This window comes from Pseudonaja textilis, chromosome Z, assembly GCF_049901715.1.
Source record: "Pseudonaja textilis isolate UNSWEBS1 chromosome Z, rPseTex1.2, whole genome shotgun sequence".
NCBI lineage: Eukaryota > Metazoa > Chordata > Lepidosauria > Squamata > Elapidae > Pseudonaja > Pseudonaja textilis.
The window spans coordinates 5,282,139-5,300,709 of record NC_142008.1 but is presented as its reverse complement, the minus strand read 5'-3'; the positions used below and the strand labels follow the sequence as shown (position 1 = coordinate 5,300,709).

The window sequence follows — 18,571 nt, the reverse complement described above, 5'->3', positions numbered from 1 at the left end:
GCAGAAGTAGCCTGCAGTACTGCATTCTACCACTGTAATAACACGGTTCTAATATCCCTTTTGTCTAATCCTTAGCTACAAGACAATGTTCCCAACCTTCTCTCAAAGAACTGCAAATATGAGCTTGCTTCTGCTCTGAAAACTTGGAATTTTCTGCAGAAAATGTGAACTGATAATCTTATCCTTTTTACTCTTACATTATTGTGCAGTACAGATAGTCCTCGACTTGCAACCACAACTGAGCCCAAAATTTCTGTTGCTAGCACGACAGTTGTGAATTTTGGCTCATTTTATGACCTTTCTTGTCAGGGGTGTTAAGTGAATCACAGCAATTGTTCAATAAGTAACATGGTTTTTACGATTCCCATTGACTTTGCTTGCCAGAAGTTTACAAAAGCTGATCACGTGACCCCAGCACACTGCAACCATCATAAATACATGCTAGCTGCGAACCATGTGTGATCATGGGACCACAGGGATGCTGCAATAGTGATAAGTGTGAAAAACGGTCATGTCACTTTTTTTTCTATGTCATTGTAACTTTGAATGGTCTCTAAGTAATCTGTTGTAAGTCAAGGACTACCTGCATGCATTTTTTGATGTAACTCTTTAGGGTAGACCCACCCTTAAAGAAACTGATGGGTTGAATATCTTTAGTGGAGAAATGAAATTATCATTTGAGTCTTTATCAGTTTTCCCTAATTCAGAAAGTTGGACAACATTTTGTCAATATCACCATGCCTTTTACACACACACACACACACACACACAGAGTTGCAAAGGTATTGTACAAACCCTCATGAACACAAAATGTTTTGTACCTTCGCTATTCCAATGTTGCCTTTTCCCCACCAGGTAGCCACTGTAATTGTTCCTTGCAATTAATAACAGGCTTAAAGAACCACTTCATAGCGCTTTACATCCCTCTCTAAATAGTTTACGGAGTCAGCCTCTTTCCCCCAACAATCTTGGTCTTCATTTTACTGACCTTGGAAGGGTGGAAGGCTGAGTCAACCTTGAGCCCCATCAGGGTTGAACTCCTGGCAGTGAGCAGAGTTAGCCTCTTAGCTTACAACAATTCATTTAGTGACCGTTCAAAATTACAGTGGCACAGAAAAAAGTGACTTATGACTGTTTCACACACTTATGTCCATCAAAATTCAGATGTTTGGCAACTGGTTCAGATTTATGACGATTGCAGTGTCCCAGGGTCATGTGATCAACTTTTGCCACCTTCTGACAAGCAAAGTCAATGGGGAAGCCAGATTCACTTAACAACTGCAGCAAGAAAGGTCGTAAAAAAGAGGAAATTCAGTTAAATATTTTGTTGGGCTCAATTATGGTCCTAAGTCGAGAACTATCTGTAGGTGGATTTAATAATATCCTGTTCAGAAACACTGTTCTCAACAATTGTTCTCAACCCTGGCTTAACTCCAATTAAGCTAACCTTGGTCTCTAAATGTATACGACTACACTTACCCATAAGCTAGCCTTAAGGCTGGGTAAACCAGCATATTAGGCTAAAAATATGGTTCCGTGCATGGTATGCAAACTGAGGTCTGAAGAACATTATGAAGAACAAAAATTCTCCCAGCATCACTTTCAAATATCTGCAAGATACCACAAATTGTTCCCACTAATATGTTACATTCCCACAGCTACAGAATGAAATCTGGACAGGTATTTTTTCTGTTCCACAATTTCAGGATATCAAAACGAAAAAAGGGAGCAGCAAAATGTATAATTCAACACATCAAAGGAATTTCATTAATCTCCATAATACAATATAGCTAACAGTTCCATCAGTGCATAATTGAAATACATTCTCTTTGTGTCACTTTATCAGGAAAAGCTGTATCTCTTGCAATTATGGGGGTTGATCTGTTTTTAAAAGTATAGGTCATTCATTGAAAATGAAAAAATGAAATACACACTTACCCATTTATTATGTTCACCCAAGACAGATAAATAGACATGGTTTAAAGAGGCTTTGTGTGCATTCTTCAAAAATTATTCGTGCTTCAAAAATTAAAAATTAACATATATGCATAAATCTAGTACATAACAAGATAGTCAAAATAGATTACCCTCCCCCCTATTTAAGCATCCTTCTAAACTAAAAGCACAATTTCCTCCATTTTTAACCCTTTAAAAGTCTGAAGAGTTAATAAAAATAGATATACTTGCAGGAGCTCAACGATCAGACGTATTTTTTTTTAAGCACACCTCTATAACTACAATCTTGGGTGCACAATATTTAATGATCAAAAGTGATCTCTTCCCATGATAAGCATAGCAGAACAAATTATGCAAAATGAAAGGAAAGCTGCACAGAGGTATTATGCAAAATAAAGGGGAAAATATTCAAAGGGTTCAATTTGCATTATCTATGCAAGTGTTAAAAAATTCAGCTCTCCTGGTTTATAGAACTGAGAGATTTTGTTTCATTTTTGCTAGGTAATATACTTCTTTTCCCCCTATACAGGTCTGTAATGTCCAACAGTCAGCAACTACGAATACATTCAGAAGAAGAAGAGCAGAAGGAAGCAATATGGTGTCTTCCAGATGTTTTGGATTACAGTTTCTATAATCCCTGATATGCGACTGAAGCTGTGAAAATAAAAAGAAAAAATCTTGGAGCTATATTTCAAAATATTTGGAAGACACCCACAGGCCCAGCTCTAAGTGAATAAGAGCAACCCAACTCAATTAAATTCATATAACATTACTGTTCAATGACTATATTGGTCAGAGAAAAAAAACAGGTAAAAGGATATGAATGTACCAGAATTTTAATTGCTATTTTTCTGATTCGATGAAAAGGAGTAAGAATGTACAAGGCAGGAGTGGCACTAAATCGAAAGATCGTCTTCCCTTTGTTCAGTACTATAAATGTCTGGAAAACAAAGGAGAAGATAAACAAATATTAAGATCTGAATTAAAATCTCACATTACGTAAGCAACAGTTATTTCTAAGGCTGTTTATTCAGTGCTTCAAATCTCTCCCAAACCTCTTTGTTGTTCATTAAGGGAGTCATTTAGGCTTCTAGTTGGATTAGTGTTAAAAAAAAAAGGTGTTGCTGCTTTAGAGGAGTCACTCATTAAAGTTGCTGCAACTCTTAAAGTAGCCACAGCTTTTACTTGGGAGTGCAGGGAGTTAGCACATTTAGTTAGACATGAGTTTAAGTACTGCACATCCAGCTACTTGTAAAAACAAACTATTTTCCAATCAATATTACAATTCATATTGTTCTGTCTGAAAGAGGAGTGATGTCCAGATATCAGGATGAACATTTATAACAAAAGTACAATTGAATGTTTTATTAGCAAAATGCATGAGCAGAGGCATAACTGCCATTATTCTTGACTGTGCTACATAGAGGATTGTTGCATATATGAAAGTAAAATATATAAATTTATTTTTGAAATAGAGATAGAGAGAGCTAAAGAGAGAGGAAGAGATAGAGACAGAGGGGGGAGAGAGAGAGAGAGAGAGAGAGAGAGAGTGGGGAATAGCAGATAGAATAATGCTCAGGTCCTTTTTTCAATTACTTTTCATCACAGCAACCTCGATGCTCATTATCACTTCCCAAGCAAGAAGAAAGATTTCCTGGACCATAACTTTTATGTATCTTTTAAAAAAATCAATTGACCTTTCAGCTCATATCCCTTTAAAGCTTTGTTTTTCCAGTGTTTTAACATAAAAGTAAAGTTGCAAACTTTTTTGGACTAGGTCTAGCTGTGCCTTTAAAAGGTGAGTAGATAGCAAAGACCCAACAAGCATAGACTAAGTTTATATGGCTGGAGAAAACACATGATCTACTGAAATGTAATCAAATCTACCTGGTAAAGTGATCTTTCAAAGAGAAACTCTTCTGCATTTGCTGTATAATTCAATAAAGCTTCCAGCATTCATTATCCCGCCAAAAATATTTCTTGTATATAAACTGTTTTTATAGATTTATTGCTAGCCAGCAATGAGAATTGATCAACTTCTAAGGAATCTCTCTAGCTTTGTTCAGCTATTCTTGCTACTGCTATCACATAACATATATTACTCATTGTGTATAGCAAAGTGCCTCGCAGAAAAGGAAGATCACAATTATTTCATGTGTAGGCAGCCTAAACATATACTCACTAACTGGAAAATTGCCAGTATACTACTAGACCAAGCCAAATCCTTAAATGTTAGGAAATTTCTGGAAGATTGCCATTCAGACAAAAAAAGCCATCAACAGCCATATAGAAATAAACCATATTTGCACACTAATCAAATGAGAAAACAAAAAAGCAAGAAGGAAAAAAAAAATCCAGAACTCATAGTCTCTAACACCAGCATCCAGATAAACGGATTTATACCAGACAAACAAGCAAAGAACAACACCCTAATCCAGAAGAAAACCCCTGCTTGGTAGCTACCCTATATACACAAGATTTTTCTATATAATATAAAAGCTACCTAAATAAACAGGGAGCAAACTCACACTCACTAATACTGATGTTAGTGTCATAAAATGCTGAAAGGAAACAACCAAATTCACAGCATTTAACCCTGAGCTACATACGTAGTCAGTCCTCAAGTTTGTTTAGTGATTGTTTGAAGTTACTATGGCACTGACAGGGGTGGGATTCAAATTTTTTAATAACTGCTTATCTGGGCATGGCTAAGTGGGCAGGGCCATGTGACAGGGCGGTCATGGCTTCTTTCTTTTGCAGCCCCTCCCTCGTCTTTTCTTTGCCTCTTGGGCCTCCTGGCATTTTTGCTCCCAGAAGGCTTCCCTGGGGCCCAGGAAGGCAAAAACAGAGTTGGGGGGGGCCCGCAGCCCCCTCCCACACTCTGTTTTTGAGCCTCCTGAGCCTCAGGGAAGCCTCCTGGGGGGCGTTTTTGCTCCCAGGGAGCTTCCCTGGAGCCCCAAAAGGTAAAAAAATGGAGCATGGAATGGGGTGCAGTACACACATCCCATTTACCCCCACCCGTACCGCCTTTTGCCTCCTGGGCAAAGCAATAAGACAGCGAGGGGATCCTGGCACAGCTGGTGATCGGAACAGCTGATCGTTGGGAGCGGGGAAAGAAATACCTTAAGGAGTGACTGGGCGAGGGAGAATGCGGTCAGCGATGTTGGGCAGGCACGATAAAGACTGGCTGGGAGGAGGGGGTGGGTGGAGAGGAGGGGCCATCCAGGGGCACGATTTGCGGTTCTCCGAACTGTGCAGAATCATAACAACCAGTTCTATAGAACCGGTCCGAACCGGTAGAATTCCACCCTGGGCACTGAAAAAAAGGGACTCATGATCTTTGTCACATTTATGACCATTGGAACATGCCCATGGTCACATGATCGAAATTCAGCTGCTTGGCAATTGACTTATATTTATGACAGTTGCAGGATCATGTGGTTGCCATTTGCAAATTTCTGACAAGCCAAGTCAATGGGGAAACCAGATTCATTTAACAGCCACGTGATTAACTTAATAATGGCAAGGATTCATTTAACAACTGTGGCAAGAAAGGTTGTTAAAATGGGGCAAAACTCGCTTAACAAACTTCTCGCTTAGCGACAAAAATTTTGGGCTAAATTGTGGTCGTAAGTTGAGGACTACTTCTATTGTCTTTTATTGAGTTGTCCAGTATTCACTTACAATGAACCATCTCATATAATGAAAAACACTACTCAAGTTATTATTCATAGCCTTAGGATCTAAAGGCGTTTTGTGGAAAAACCTAGCTTTCTGACACCTGTCTAAAAAGGGACAGTTGCTGAAGATGGTTTAAAAGAGAATTTAGACCTTTCCAATTTGTTATGTATGTTGTCTATATTTCCATCTTTAGGTCTGCTCTCTCCCTCCTTTTTATAATGCAGGACAGATAATACTCCTATCTTAAACTTTAGTTCCATAACAATTATCCTTTGAGATAGGCTGGATCAAGACATAGGCAGTCCTCATCTTATGAACACAATTGGGACTGGAAAGTTCATCATTAAGTGGTACATCATTAAGCCAGACATCACAGGACTGTGATTTGCAACTTTTCTGACAACTGGGCCACCATGACAAAGAGCCATGATGGCACAGTACAGAGGTGGGTATTCAGCGGATTCTGACCAGTTCTGGAGAACCGGTAGCGGAAATTTTGAGTAGTTCGGAGAACCGCCCTCTGACTGGCTAGTCTAGTGAAGAGAAGGACCAGGGGAGACATGATAGCGGCCTTCCAATATTTGAGGGGCTGCCACAGGGAGGAGGAAGGGGTCAGGCTATTTTCTAAAGCACCCAAAGGCCAGACAAGGAATAATGGATGGAAACTGAACAAGGAGAGATTTAATCTGGGAATAAGGAGAAACTTTCTGACAGTGAGAACAATCAACCAATGGAACAGAAATTGCCCTCGGAAGTGGTGGGAGCGCCATCACTTGAGACTTTCAAGAAGAGATTGGGCTCCCATCTATCAGAAATGGTGTAGGGTCTCCCGCTTGGGCAGAGGAGGGTTGGACTAGATAACCTACAATGTCCCTTCCAACTCTGATTATCTGTTATCTGGCCCAGCCCCCATCTCTTCTCTGCCTCCCATCGAGTCCCAGCTGATCGACTGGGTCTCCTTTGGTTGCCCTGCACAGGAGAATGGAGCTGGAAAGCAGGTTAGTGGGCTGGGGAGGGAATGGGGGATTTTACAGTATCCTTTCCCCAGGAGGGACAGATTTGTTTTATTTTTTTAATTTATTTTCTTTATTAAATTTATTGTTTGTCACCTATCTTACTATAAAAAGAATCCAGATGGCGTATTTTATTATAGTTTAGTTCAAACCATACACTAAGCCACATTTTAAATTAGCACACTGGTACTTCACTACCCATTGGTAATTCATTCTGGAAGATGTGAAAAATCTGAAAACCAACAAGTACCAAGAAAACCATGTGACTTATCACGTGGCCCACTATTTCAGCCAGTAAAACTGGCAAGTCACGAGGCAACCAGAGTCTGCAAATTATTTCTTGCTTGTTGACTACCAGGAAAAAGAGAAGCACTGGGATAAAATTTCTGCTTCAGAACACATTGAATACCTAATTCAATGAGTTTTGAAGCAGTCAAGTGCTGAAGTACATATGAGTGTACTCTACGCTGAATGAATGAAACAAGCAACTGATCACAATCTGTGATTGCTGAAAGGAAGCTGAACCTGATTCTCCAGTTCAAATCCAACATAAAATCCAAATCAGATATCCCCCAATTGGAATATCTTCAAGAGGTGTGGACTTCGACTCACAGAATTCCTCCAGGATGTGGGGAGTGAAATCCCTTCCCTTGCCGAGAATTCGAGGATCTGAAGTCTACAAAATTCAAGATTGCTCCATTGTGGAGAACCTGTTATGACTTCATAGTTTATAATACTGGACAGACCTTCTTTAACTGTTTAACTGCCCCAGTCACAGCAGAGAAATCTGCTGAGTGGAGGGGGGGAAAGGAGTGGAAACTATCGAGGTTTTAAGCCTCTTTCAAATGCTATCCTTCCTTTTTCATTTCCTTCCTGTGTCACATTGCAATGTCTGTTGGTTTGTACAAGAGAGCCACTTTTCCTGGCCTGTCTTTCCTTCGTATGTTTTGACACCTGGATTGGATTAGTTAAAAATATTTAGCGATAGTTCCCTAAAGTGACCAGCAGCCTTTTTTCTTATGGAAGGTAAGATTCTCTTACCTTATGGAAGCTAGAATAATTAATCAGTGGAACAATTTGCCTCCAGAAGTTGTAAATGCTCCAACACTGGAGGTTTTTAAGAAGAGATTGGATGTCGATTTGTCTGAGATGGTGTAGGGTTTCTTGCCTAAGCAGGGGGTTGGACTGGAAGACCTCCAAGGTCCCTTCCAACTCTGTTATTCTATTCTATTCTATTCTATTCTATTCTATTCTATTCTATTCTATTCTATACTTCATTCCGGTATCTAATCTATTCTATTCTATTCTATTCTATTCTATTCTATTCTATTCTATTCTATTCTATTCTATTCTATTCTATTCTATTCTATTCTTAACCCTTATCCTATCCTATCCTATCCTATCCTATTCTATTCTATTCTTCATTCCAGTATCTAATCTAATCTATTCTATTCTTATCCCTTATTCTATTCTATTCTATTCTATTCTACATTCCAGTATCTAATCTAATCTATTCTATTCTTATCCCCTATTCTATTCTATTCTATTCTATTCTATTCTATTCTATTCTATTCTACATTCCAGTATCTAATCTAATCTATTCTATTCTTATCCCCTATTCTATTCTATTCTATTCTATTTTACATTCCAGTATCTAATCTAATCTATTCTATTCTTATCCCTTATTCTATTCTATTCTATTCTATTCTACATTCCAGTATCTAATCTAATCTATTCTATTCTTATTCCCTATTCTATTCTATTCTATTCTATTCTATTTTACATTCCAGTATCTAATCTAATCTATTCTATTCTTATCCCTTATTCTATTCTATTCTATTCTACATTCCAGTATCTAATCTAATCTATTCTATTCTTATCCCTTATTCTATTCTATTCTATTCTATTCTATTCTACATTCCAGTATCTAATCTAATCTATTCTATTCTTATCCCCTATTCTATTCTATTCTATTCTATTCTATTTTACATTCCAGTATCTAATCCAATCTATTCTATTCTTATCCCTTATTCTATTCTATTCTATTCTACATTCCAGTATCTAATCTAATCTATTCTATTCTTATCCCCTATTCTATTCTATTCTATTTTACATTCCAGTATCTAATCTAATCTATTCTATTCTTATCCCTTATTCTATTCTATTCTATTCTACATTCCAGTATCTAATCTAGTCTATTCTATTCTATTCTATTCTATTCTATTCTATTCTATTCTATTCTATTCTATTCTATTCTATTCTATTCTTCATTCCAGTATCTAATCTAATCTATTCTATTCTTATCCCCTATTCTATTCTATTCTATTCTATTCTATTCTATTCTATTCTATTCTATTCTTCATTCCAGTATCTTATCTAATCTATTCTATTCTTATCCCTTATTCTATTCTATTCTATTCTATTCTATTCTATTCTATTCTACCAAGTTCAGTTTAATTTCTGGAGCCTTTAATGAACACATCGAGGTACTCTTCATGACAGTAATATGGAAGTGAGCTACTGCTGCTTTTTTCTAATATATTTTAAACATCTCAGACTAGCCCATAGCTTTGTTTTTACCAATAGAATTGATCAGGTCTGGCCCTATTTTGTTTTTGAGGTTAACCAGCTGCAAAATTTATTTTAAAAAATGCGAAGATCAGCCTATTCCAATAAAACATTTCTAATTACATTGGGACTGGAAAGTCCAGAGAAAGTGGGCAAGACTGAGGTTCGTCCATAGAATAAAGGTGAAAAATTAATGAGGGGCAGTCTTGGGGACATTGAAGCATCTGGTATTGATTGACTAAGCTAATGCAAAAGTTCACTGGGTCAAAAAAAAAAACCTAGATGGTTTGCATCTTGCAAAGACAAGGAGTCTATATCTTTCCTTGGAACTAAAGCATCACGCAGAAAGTACCCCTAGGATGCAGAAAGCTAAAGACCAAATGAAGCACAATCAAAAAGATCAGAAGTACAAAAAGGGTATATTGAAAAGTTCGTATCAAGTGGGGTAATGCAAACATTTTATAGTACTAAACAAGAGGAATTAACCTTTTCTCCACTTGTACTTTTTCTTCTTTATATGTCGTAGGGTTGTATTACTATTATCCTTCTTATCTTTCCTTTTACTTTCTACTATTAGTATATTATGATTATATTACTTTGTTGTTTGTATGTACACTGAGAGCTTCTATACCAGAGACAAATTTGTTGTGTATCTAATCACACTTGGCCAATAAAGCTATTCTGTTTTTTTTTTCTATTCTGTTCTGTTGTATTCCATTCCATATTCTAATCTATATTCTATTTTGTTCTGTTCTGCTCCCTAGTCTAGTCTAGTCTATTTATGTCTTCTTGAGACAACAACAACAACAACAACAACAACAACAACAACAACAATAATAATAATAATAATAATACCACCACCACCATGGCTTCTATATCAAAATAGTAGAGGTAAGATAAATTCCACCTGTTATTTTTGTATTTTCAAATTCATATTTTTTATATGGATTTGCCAAATTACTGGCTTGCTGTCACAATCATTGGTTAATGTTTCTTGCAAATATGAGCATCTAATAGAAAATTTGCCTTGAAGTACAAGAAAGGCTTTAAAAATTGCTCTCCAAAATAAGGATGCATAATAAATCAGATATTTTAAGATTATATTTCACCTTTTTTCATATTTTTTTTATTCAGTATCCACCCCCAATTTCAATTCTATTTGAAATAGTATAAACATACACAGGTAGTCCTTGTTTTACAATAGTTTGTTTCATGGCTGTTTGAAGTTTTTTTAAAAAAAGCACTGAAAAAAGTGACTTGCGACCATTTTTTACACTTGCGATCATTGGAGCATCCCCATAGTCACGTGATCAAAATTCAGATATTTGGCAACTGACTCGTTGTTATGACATAGCTAGGGGATCGTGTGATCCCCTTTTGTGACCTTCTTACAAGCAAAGTCAATAGGGAGGCCAGATTCACTTAACAACTGGGTTACAGACTGATCAACTGCACTGATTCCCTTAACAACTATGGCAAGAAAGGTCATAAAATGAGGCAAAGCTCCCTTACCAACCATCCCAGCAACAAAAATTTGGGACCCCATTGTGGTTATAACTCAAGGACTATCTGTACACAGACTACATTATTATTATTATTATTATTATTATTATTGTTGTTGTTATTGTTGTTGTTGTTGTTGTTGTTGTTGTTGTTAGTATTAGTAGTATTAGTAGTATTATTAGTAGTATTACTAGTATTATTACTAGTATTACTATTATTAATGATAATACTGTGATTCTCCTGTTTGGATCCCACCCATCATAGATATCAGGAATTCAACGCAGCTACTTAATCCAGAAAGGAATTATTTCCCATGAAAATATCCTTCTACCTCATTCCCTTATTCTTAACCATAAGTGCAGAGGGAGCGGATTTGACCTTATGATCTCGGTAGAAGGGGTCAATGTCCTCCAGTGGTTCTCCGATGAGCTCGGATGCGGGAGATCCATAGATGTCTGGCAACTTCTTGCATGCCTGCAAGTCGAACTGTGGCCGCAGTTTTTCTTCCTCTCCCGACTGCTCTCTATATTCCTGCTTGGCATCCTTTGTGATCTTTGCCGCGATCCGCTTTTCAATCTCTGATAGGGATTCGGGCGTGAACCGGTGAAAGTTGTTAGTACCCAGTGGTAACAAGAAGTCAGCCATCTTTTCATCCTGATTTTTCTTTGTTCTGGCCGTTACTCCTAATTATGAAAAAAATAAAACAAAATAAAACAAAACAAAACCCTGAAAAAGAAAAAAGAAAAGAGGAAATATAGGTAAGTAGAACTCATTAGATCTGATAATCGTGCCAAACATTTATTTGGCTTCTTTTTTTTTTTTTTTTAACCATTGCTCTTCAAAGTTAATGGAAAATAGATTTCATTTGAGTTCCTGATTGAAAGAACAAAGGCAGCAAGATGATCACGTATTTCTGGACTTACTTTAATGGCAACATGGTCAAGGAGATGTGAATGCCCTATTTTTCATTACAGCTATTTCTTCAATCTTGGCTCTTCTTGGCACATCAACCTATTTTCCAAAGCACAGGAAGGCAGGACAAGAAACGATGGATGGAAACTAATCAAGGAGTTAAGCAACTTGGAATTAAGGAGAAATTTCCTAACAGGGAGAACAAGTAACCAGTGGAACAGCTTGCCACCAGAGGCTGTAGGAACTCCAACACTGGAGGTTTTTAAGAAGAGATTAGACAACCATTTATTTGGAATAAATAGAGTGTCCTGCCTGAGGAGGGGGCTGGACCTGAAGACCTCAAAGGTCCCTTCCAAATCCGTTATTCTTGGTTCAATTCAGCCTAAGGAATTCTTCTAGGTTTCCTTAGAACCCTATTTTGAGCAGCTAAAATGTCCACACAGTGATTCAGATATGTGCACGGATTGAGATGTGACTCACAGTGATTCAAACATGTGTACCGGAATAAAAAATAATAACATCACTGATACTCACCCCCTTCCAACTTAGCAACAATAAAAGAATCTCAAAAACACAATCCAAAGTCATCCAACTTGAGAATTAAATAGAAAACGTAGCCTTCTCAAAGAGAAGAAAACTTTCAGGAAAACTGGGAAAGAGAAGTTTATACCCTAGTCTCCAATTTCCAACCCTCCTTTACTCCGCAATTTTAAATCGGGGTAGACAAATAATTTTCTCAAGAGGCAACATGAAAACCAGGACTGTTGTGGAGCCAAGCCCTGCAAACAATTTTAACCTCTTTGTGTATTATTTATTTGTTTAATAAATTCATATGCTACCGATCTCACAGTCCAAAGCAATGTTAAGCAGGGAAGTTATACCTCCCTCCCTCAACCCCTAAAAGAGCAGGTAGACTGATACAGATGTTTTGGTCCACTATAAAAATATTCAGCAAGATTTATTTTCTAAGCAAACCAGCAACCATTCTTGACAATGAAGCCAGTTTACTCCATCTCCTTTACTTCATAGTGACTTAAACTCTGTAAAAATTGCACATGGGGTATCCTTCAGGCTCCCTCCTTGGGTGCATGATGGCCAGATGGTGCTTCTAAAGCCATTTTGTCACAAGGCCCACCGCCCCGCTGCGCAGCTATCAGTTCGAGATAATTCACAACCATTATTTCTCATAACACCCAGAGATTTGTCAGCAAATAAAGCTTTTCCTGTCCCAGCGTGATAAAGATAACATGTATTGACTCAGCTGAAGGGGTTCTTCTTCCCAAAGCAGACTGTTCTTGTTCCAACTTTGTTTTATGAGGGACTCGCTATGTGATTATTGATTGGAGGCACATCAAAAGGAAAAGAACGTTCTCATTCCTTGCCCCTCCCCTCTTTTTATATACAATAGAGTGACCCAAGGAGCCTGTTTCTAAGTTGATATTCTTTTATTCCAATTCTCTCTCTTTGCCTGTATATTAGCCTTCCTCCACATCCTTCTTTCCCTTTGGAAAGATCTGGCTCTGCCAGTTGGCTTGGGGCTCCAAAAGAGATGGTTAATGTTGGAGGTGGCTTATAGATTAATATCAGATCCCCCATCTCCACCTCGCTCATCCTATTCCCCTCCTCCCCATCTTTTAACTATTACATTTTGTATTTTAACAATTTTGCACTATCCTATTCAGATAGGGTTTCTTTTAATATACATGTTGTAAGCCGCCTGGAGTTACCTTGTGGAAAGATGGGCAGCCAATAAATCTGATCGATTAATAGATAGATATAAAAGATAGATAGATAGATAGATAGATAGATAGATAGATAGATAGATAGATAGATAGATAATAGATAGGTGGGTAGGTAGATAGATAGATAAATAGGTAGGTAAATAGGTAGATAGATAGGAAGATAGGTGGATAGGTAGATAAAAAGGTAGATAGATAAATAATAGGTAGTTAGGTAGAAAGATAGATAATAGGTAGGTAGATAGATAGATAGATAGATAGATAGATAGATAGATAGATAGATAGATAATAGGTGGGTAGGTAGATAGATAAATAGGTAGGTAGATAGTAGATAGATAGATAATAGGTAGGTAGGTAGAAAGATAGATGATAGATAGATAGATAGATAGATAGATAGATAGATAGATAGATAGATAGATAGATAGATAGATAGATTTATGTTGCTAAATGAAACATTTGTTAACTGAGTTTTGCCCCATTTCATGACCTTTCTTGCCACACTTGTTAAGTGAATCATTGCATTCATTAAATTAGTAACCCAATTATTAAGTGAATCAGGCTTCCCCATTGACTTTGCTTGTCAGAAGGTTGCAAAAGTGGATCACATGGCCTGGGGACTCTGCAACCATCATAAATGTGAGTCAGTTGCCAAGTGTCCAAATTTTGATCATGTGACCCTGGGGAGGAGGGCTGCAACAGTTGCAAGTGTGAAGAAGAGTCATAGGTCACTTTTTTTCAGTGCCATTGTAGCTTTGAACAGCCACCAAATAAATTGTTGTAAGTCAAGGATTAGCTGTAAATAAAGAAATAATCCTCTCTGACAATTCTGGAACCTAGAAGGGCACCAGATTGGCGATAACTGCTCTCCACACTTTGCATTTTCCTCATGAGAGGCACACATAAGATAAGGTTCCCAAGTGAAACTCAAACCAAGTGAAGCTGAAACATGCTGGTTCTGATTCCTGCTTAAGGCTTGGGCGAATAATGTCCTTTATTTGCTTTGCGTGAATTGAAATACAGAAGTGGTCCTTCAATTACAATCATTGGTTTAGCGACTATTCGGAGTTACAATAGCACTGAAACCAGTGGGGGGGGAGATTCTACCAGTTTGCACCTATTTTCCAGAACCGGTTGTTAACATTCTAAGCAGTTCGGAGAACCGGTTTTTAGAAGAAATTACTGGGCTAATCCTGTAAGGAAGGCAGGAAGGAAACATTCTGGTGTTGCTTACAGAAACTGCCTCTCCGTTAACCCTTATTACATTCTTGGCAAGACTAGACTTCCTGTCTCATAAACTTCTCTGGAGTTTTTTTCCCACTCCTTTGCTGGTACTTTGCTTGTGTGGAGTGACCATTCAAAGTTACAATGGCACTAAAAAAAGCGACTTATGACCATTTTTCATACTTATGACTGTTGCAGCATCCCCACAGTCATGAGAGGCCAGGCGAAGAGATGCCTGCCTCAATGTGATATCGAGTTGGCCACACCCAGCCAATAATATGACTACCAAGCCATGTCCACCCAGTCACATGACCACCAAGCCACACCCACCACCTAAGCCATGTCCACAGAACCAGTTGTTAGAAATTTTGAATCCCACCCCTGACTGAAACTATTATCCTCTGAAGTCTGTGTCTGTCCTGTTGGATTGCAGAACCAAACCAGACGGTTATAGAGGTGAGTCTATCATCTGCACCTCTATAACTGTCTGGTTGGTTCTGCAACCCAACAGGACAGACACAGACTTCAGAGGATAATTAGGACTGCAAAAAAAAAAAATTGCTACCAACCTGCCTTCCATGGAGGACCTGTGTATTGCACGAGTCAAAAAGAGGGCTATGAAAATATTTACAGACCCCTCACATCCTGGACATAAACTGTTTCAACCCCTTCCCTCAAAACGACGCTATAGAGCACTGCACACCAGAACAACTAGACACAAGGACAGTTTTCCCCCAAACGCCATTACTCTGCTAAACAAATAATTCCCTCAACACTGTTTAACTATTTACAAAGTCTGCACTACTATCACTATTAATCTTGTCATCACTCCTTATCGCCCATCCCCTCCCACTTGTGACTTTATGACTGTATGACTTTGTTGCTTGTATCCTTACAATCTATATTGACTGTTTCCTAGTATGATTTGATTGCTTATTGCACCCTATGACTATTATTAAGTGTTGTACCTGATGATTCTTGATTCTTGACAGATGTATCTTTTCTTTTATGTACACTGAGAGCATTTGCACCAGGACAAATTCCTTGTGTGTCCAGTCACACTTGGCCAATAAAGAATTCTATCTATTCTATCTATCTATAAAAAAACAAGTGAGTTACAACTGGTCCTCATACACGGGACAGTTACATCATCCCTCACGGGCCGATGGTCAAAATTCAAGTACTGGGCAACCGAAATGCATTTAAGATGGTTTCAGCATCCCAGAGTCACATGACCACCATTTGTGACCCTCCCAGCTGGCTTCTGATAGGCAAAGACAATGGGAGTAGCAGGATTTGCTTAACTATCATAAAGGTAAAGGTTCCCCTCGTGCATACATGCGAGTCATTTCTGGCTCTAGGGGACGGTGCTCATTTCCATTTCTAAGCCGAAGAGCCAACACTGTCGAAAGACATCTCCATGATCATGTGGCCGGCATGACTAAACACTGAAGGCGCACGGAACGCTGCTACCTTCCCACCAAAGATGGTCCCAATTTTTCTACTTGCATTTTTTAAAAATGCTTTCAAACTGCTAGGTTGGCAGAAGTGGGGACAAGTAACGGGACCTCACTCCTTGACTCAGAGCTAGGGATTCGAACCGCCGAATCTTTCGGTCAACAAGGTCAGCGTCTTAGCCACTGAGCCACCACGTCCCTTTTAACTATCAAAGGATTCACTTAATAACTGCAGGGATTCAGTTAACATGGCAACCAAAGTCATAAAATTGGACACAATTCACTTTAACATTGCATTGCTTAGAAATTTTGGTCCCAATTGTGGTTGAGGACTGTACATTATCCAGAATGGAGATTCTATGATGCCTACAGGTTCAGTAGATGATTGCCAGGGAGAACTGTGGTGGAACATGATCTGGAGGCACAAGGATATGCAATCACCATTCCATATTTCAGGAGCATTTACAGGTAGTCCTCAATTTATAACCACAACCCAAAGTTTCTACTGCTAAGCAAAACAGTTGTAAAGTGAGTTTTGCCCCATTTTACAACCTCTCTTGCCACAGCTGTTAAGTGAATCACTGCAATGATTAACTTAGTAAAATGGTTGTAAAATGAATCTGGCTTCCCCATGGACTTTGCTTGCCAGAAAGTCACCAAAGCGGATCACATCATCCTGGGGCATTGAAACTGTCATAAATATGAGTCAGGAAAGCTAATGCTAAAAAATTACAACAGAATAATTCATCTCCCTCCATAAAGTACAATTTAAAAACAAGAGGGGGAGAGAGGGAGAGGGAAAAAAAGGAAGGAAATATTAATTAATCAATTGATTGATTGATTGATTATGGGAGGAACAGTATTGATTTTACCTAACACCTAAAAAAAGTGAAGGATTGGAGAAGTCACATGATCCACATGTGACTATTCTACAAATAGGTTACAGATGCTCAAAGCTTCTAAATTCTATCTCCCTCCCTCCCACTATCTGACAAAATGAAGAAGAGACCCAAAAGGTTTACAAAAAACAAACACCTGAAGGACTGTGGTACTACTGTTCTGTATTTAGTTGCTCTATAGGCTCCTCCCATTTCCTGTCTAATGTCTTAAGGCGTGAAAAAGAAGAAATCGGAACATTCTGTTTTTCCGAAACCTGAGTCCCAAAGTAATCAAGATTTATGATCCACTCCACAACCCTGAAGTGAGACAAGAATTTAGATTGGACTGACATAAAGGGTTTTTTTTTTCATACTGTGCTGACAAAATTCAACTTATTCCATGTTGTACAGGTATTAGATTAATAGAGTTGGAAGGGACCTTGTAGGTCATCTAGTCCAAGCCTCCGCCCAAGCAGGAGACCCTACACCAGCCCAATCTCTTCTTGAAGGTCTCAAGTGATGGCGCTCCCACAACTTCTGAAGGCAACTTCTGTTCCATTGGTTGATGGTTCTCACTATCAGAAAGTTTCTCCTTATTTCCAGGTTGAATCTCTCTCCTTCTTCAGTTTCCATCCATTATTCCTTGTCTGGCCTACAGGTGCTTTGGAGAATAGCTTGACCCCTTCCTCCTCCCTGTGGCAGCCCCTCAAATATTTGAATACTCTATCATGTCTCCCCTGGTCCTTCTCTTTACTAGACTAGCCAAGCCCAGTTCCTGCAACCATTCTTGTTTTAATCTTCAGGCCTTTAATCAGCTTAGCTGCTCTTCTTTACACTTTTTCAAAAGCCTCAACATCTTTTTTGCAATGTGATGACCCAAACTGGATGCAGTATTCCAGGTGTGGTCTTACTAAGGCTTTACGAAGCAGTACTAACATTTCGTGTGATTGTGATGCTATTCCTCTGTGTCAGGTTTGGAAGCCCAATTGACCTCAGAAGCTTCCACGCTGCCACATTCCTGTGCTTGGGAAATTGGGAGGGGGGATTTAGTAGAGCGTATTTAGTTAGATAAAATAGGATTCTTCTTTTGGGTTGAGGTGATGTTATTCATGCAACCTGAAAGAGGCGTCGTTGGAGGGAGGCCTCAAGTTAAGACAGATACAACCATTTGTTTAGCGACCATTTGGAGTTACAATGGGACTGAAAAAAGCGACTGACAACTGTACCACATTTTTACAACCATCATAGCAAGCCCATAGTTATGTTGTAATTCGCCGGCAACCGGTGCAGACGACAGCGAAGTCATACAGTGAGGAGGAAAGGGGACCAGTCAAGAAGTCTGGAGAGGACTTGGACGAGGGTCCTGCTTCCGATGCAGAGATGGGGCCAGGACCATCTGGGAGTGGGGTGCTGCTCCAGAACTTCCAGAATCTGGAGCAGCGAGGCAGAGGACCCAGGGGAGCCTGTTCCCAGTGCGCGTATGTGCAGAGCTGCTAGAAGGCAAGAGCAGCTGAAACAGAAGGGATGACTCGAGAGTAAGGCTGGGAGGTGATTTCCCCTCCCATAAGGGATAAAAGTCAGACCTCAATGACAAAACCTTTGCAGGAAGCAAAGTAGTTCGATAGATTCTGAGTCCTCCTTGA

The 18,571-nt window shown here is 38.8% G+C and overlaps 1 protein-coding gene across 1 annotated transcript in view; it reads right to left on the bottom strand.

Annotated features, from left to right (window-relative positions):
• The window catches only part of LOC113447963 (sodium channel protein type 5 subunit alpha-like), a 381,002-nt gene that overhangs the window by 297,835 nt on the left and 64,596 nt on the right, over positions 1 to 18,571 (bottom strand). Inside the window, exons 2-3 of the mRNA XM_087917483.1 lie at positions 11,100 to 11,447; positions 2,778 to 2,896 (exon numbers count right to left, since the gene is read on the bottom strand). Of these exons, the coding sequence (XP_087773609.1) occupies positions 2,778 to 2,896; positions 11,100 to 11,366 (386 nt within the window). The 5' untranslated portion in view covers positions 11,367 to 11,447. The remainder of the gene's footprint in view (positions 1 to 2,777; positions 2,897 to 11,099; positions 11,448 to 18,571) is intronic.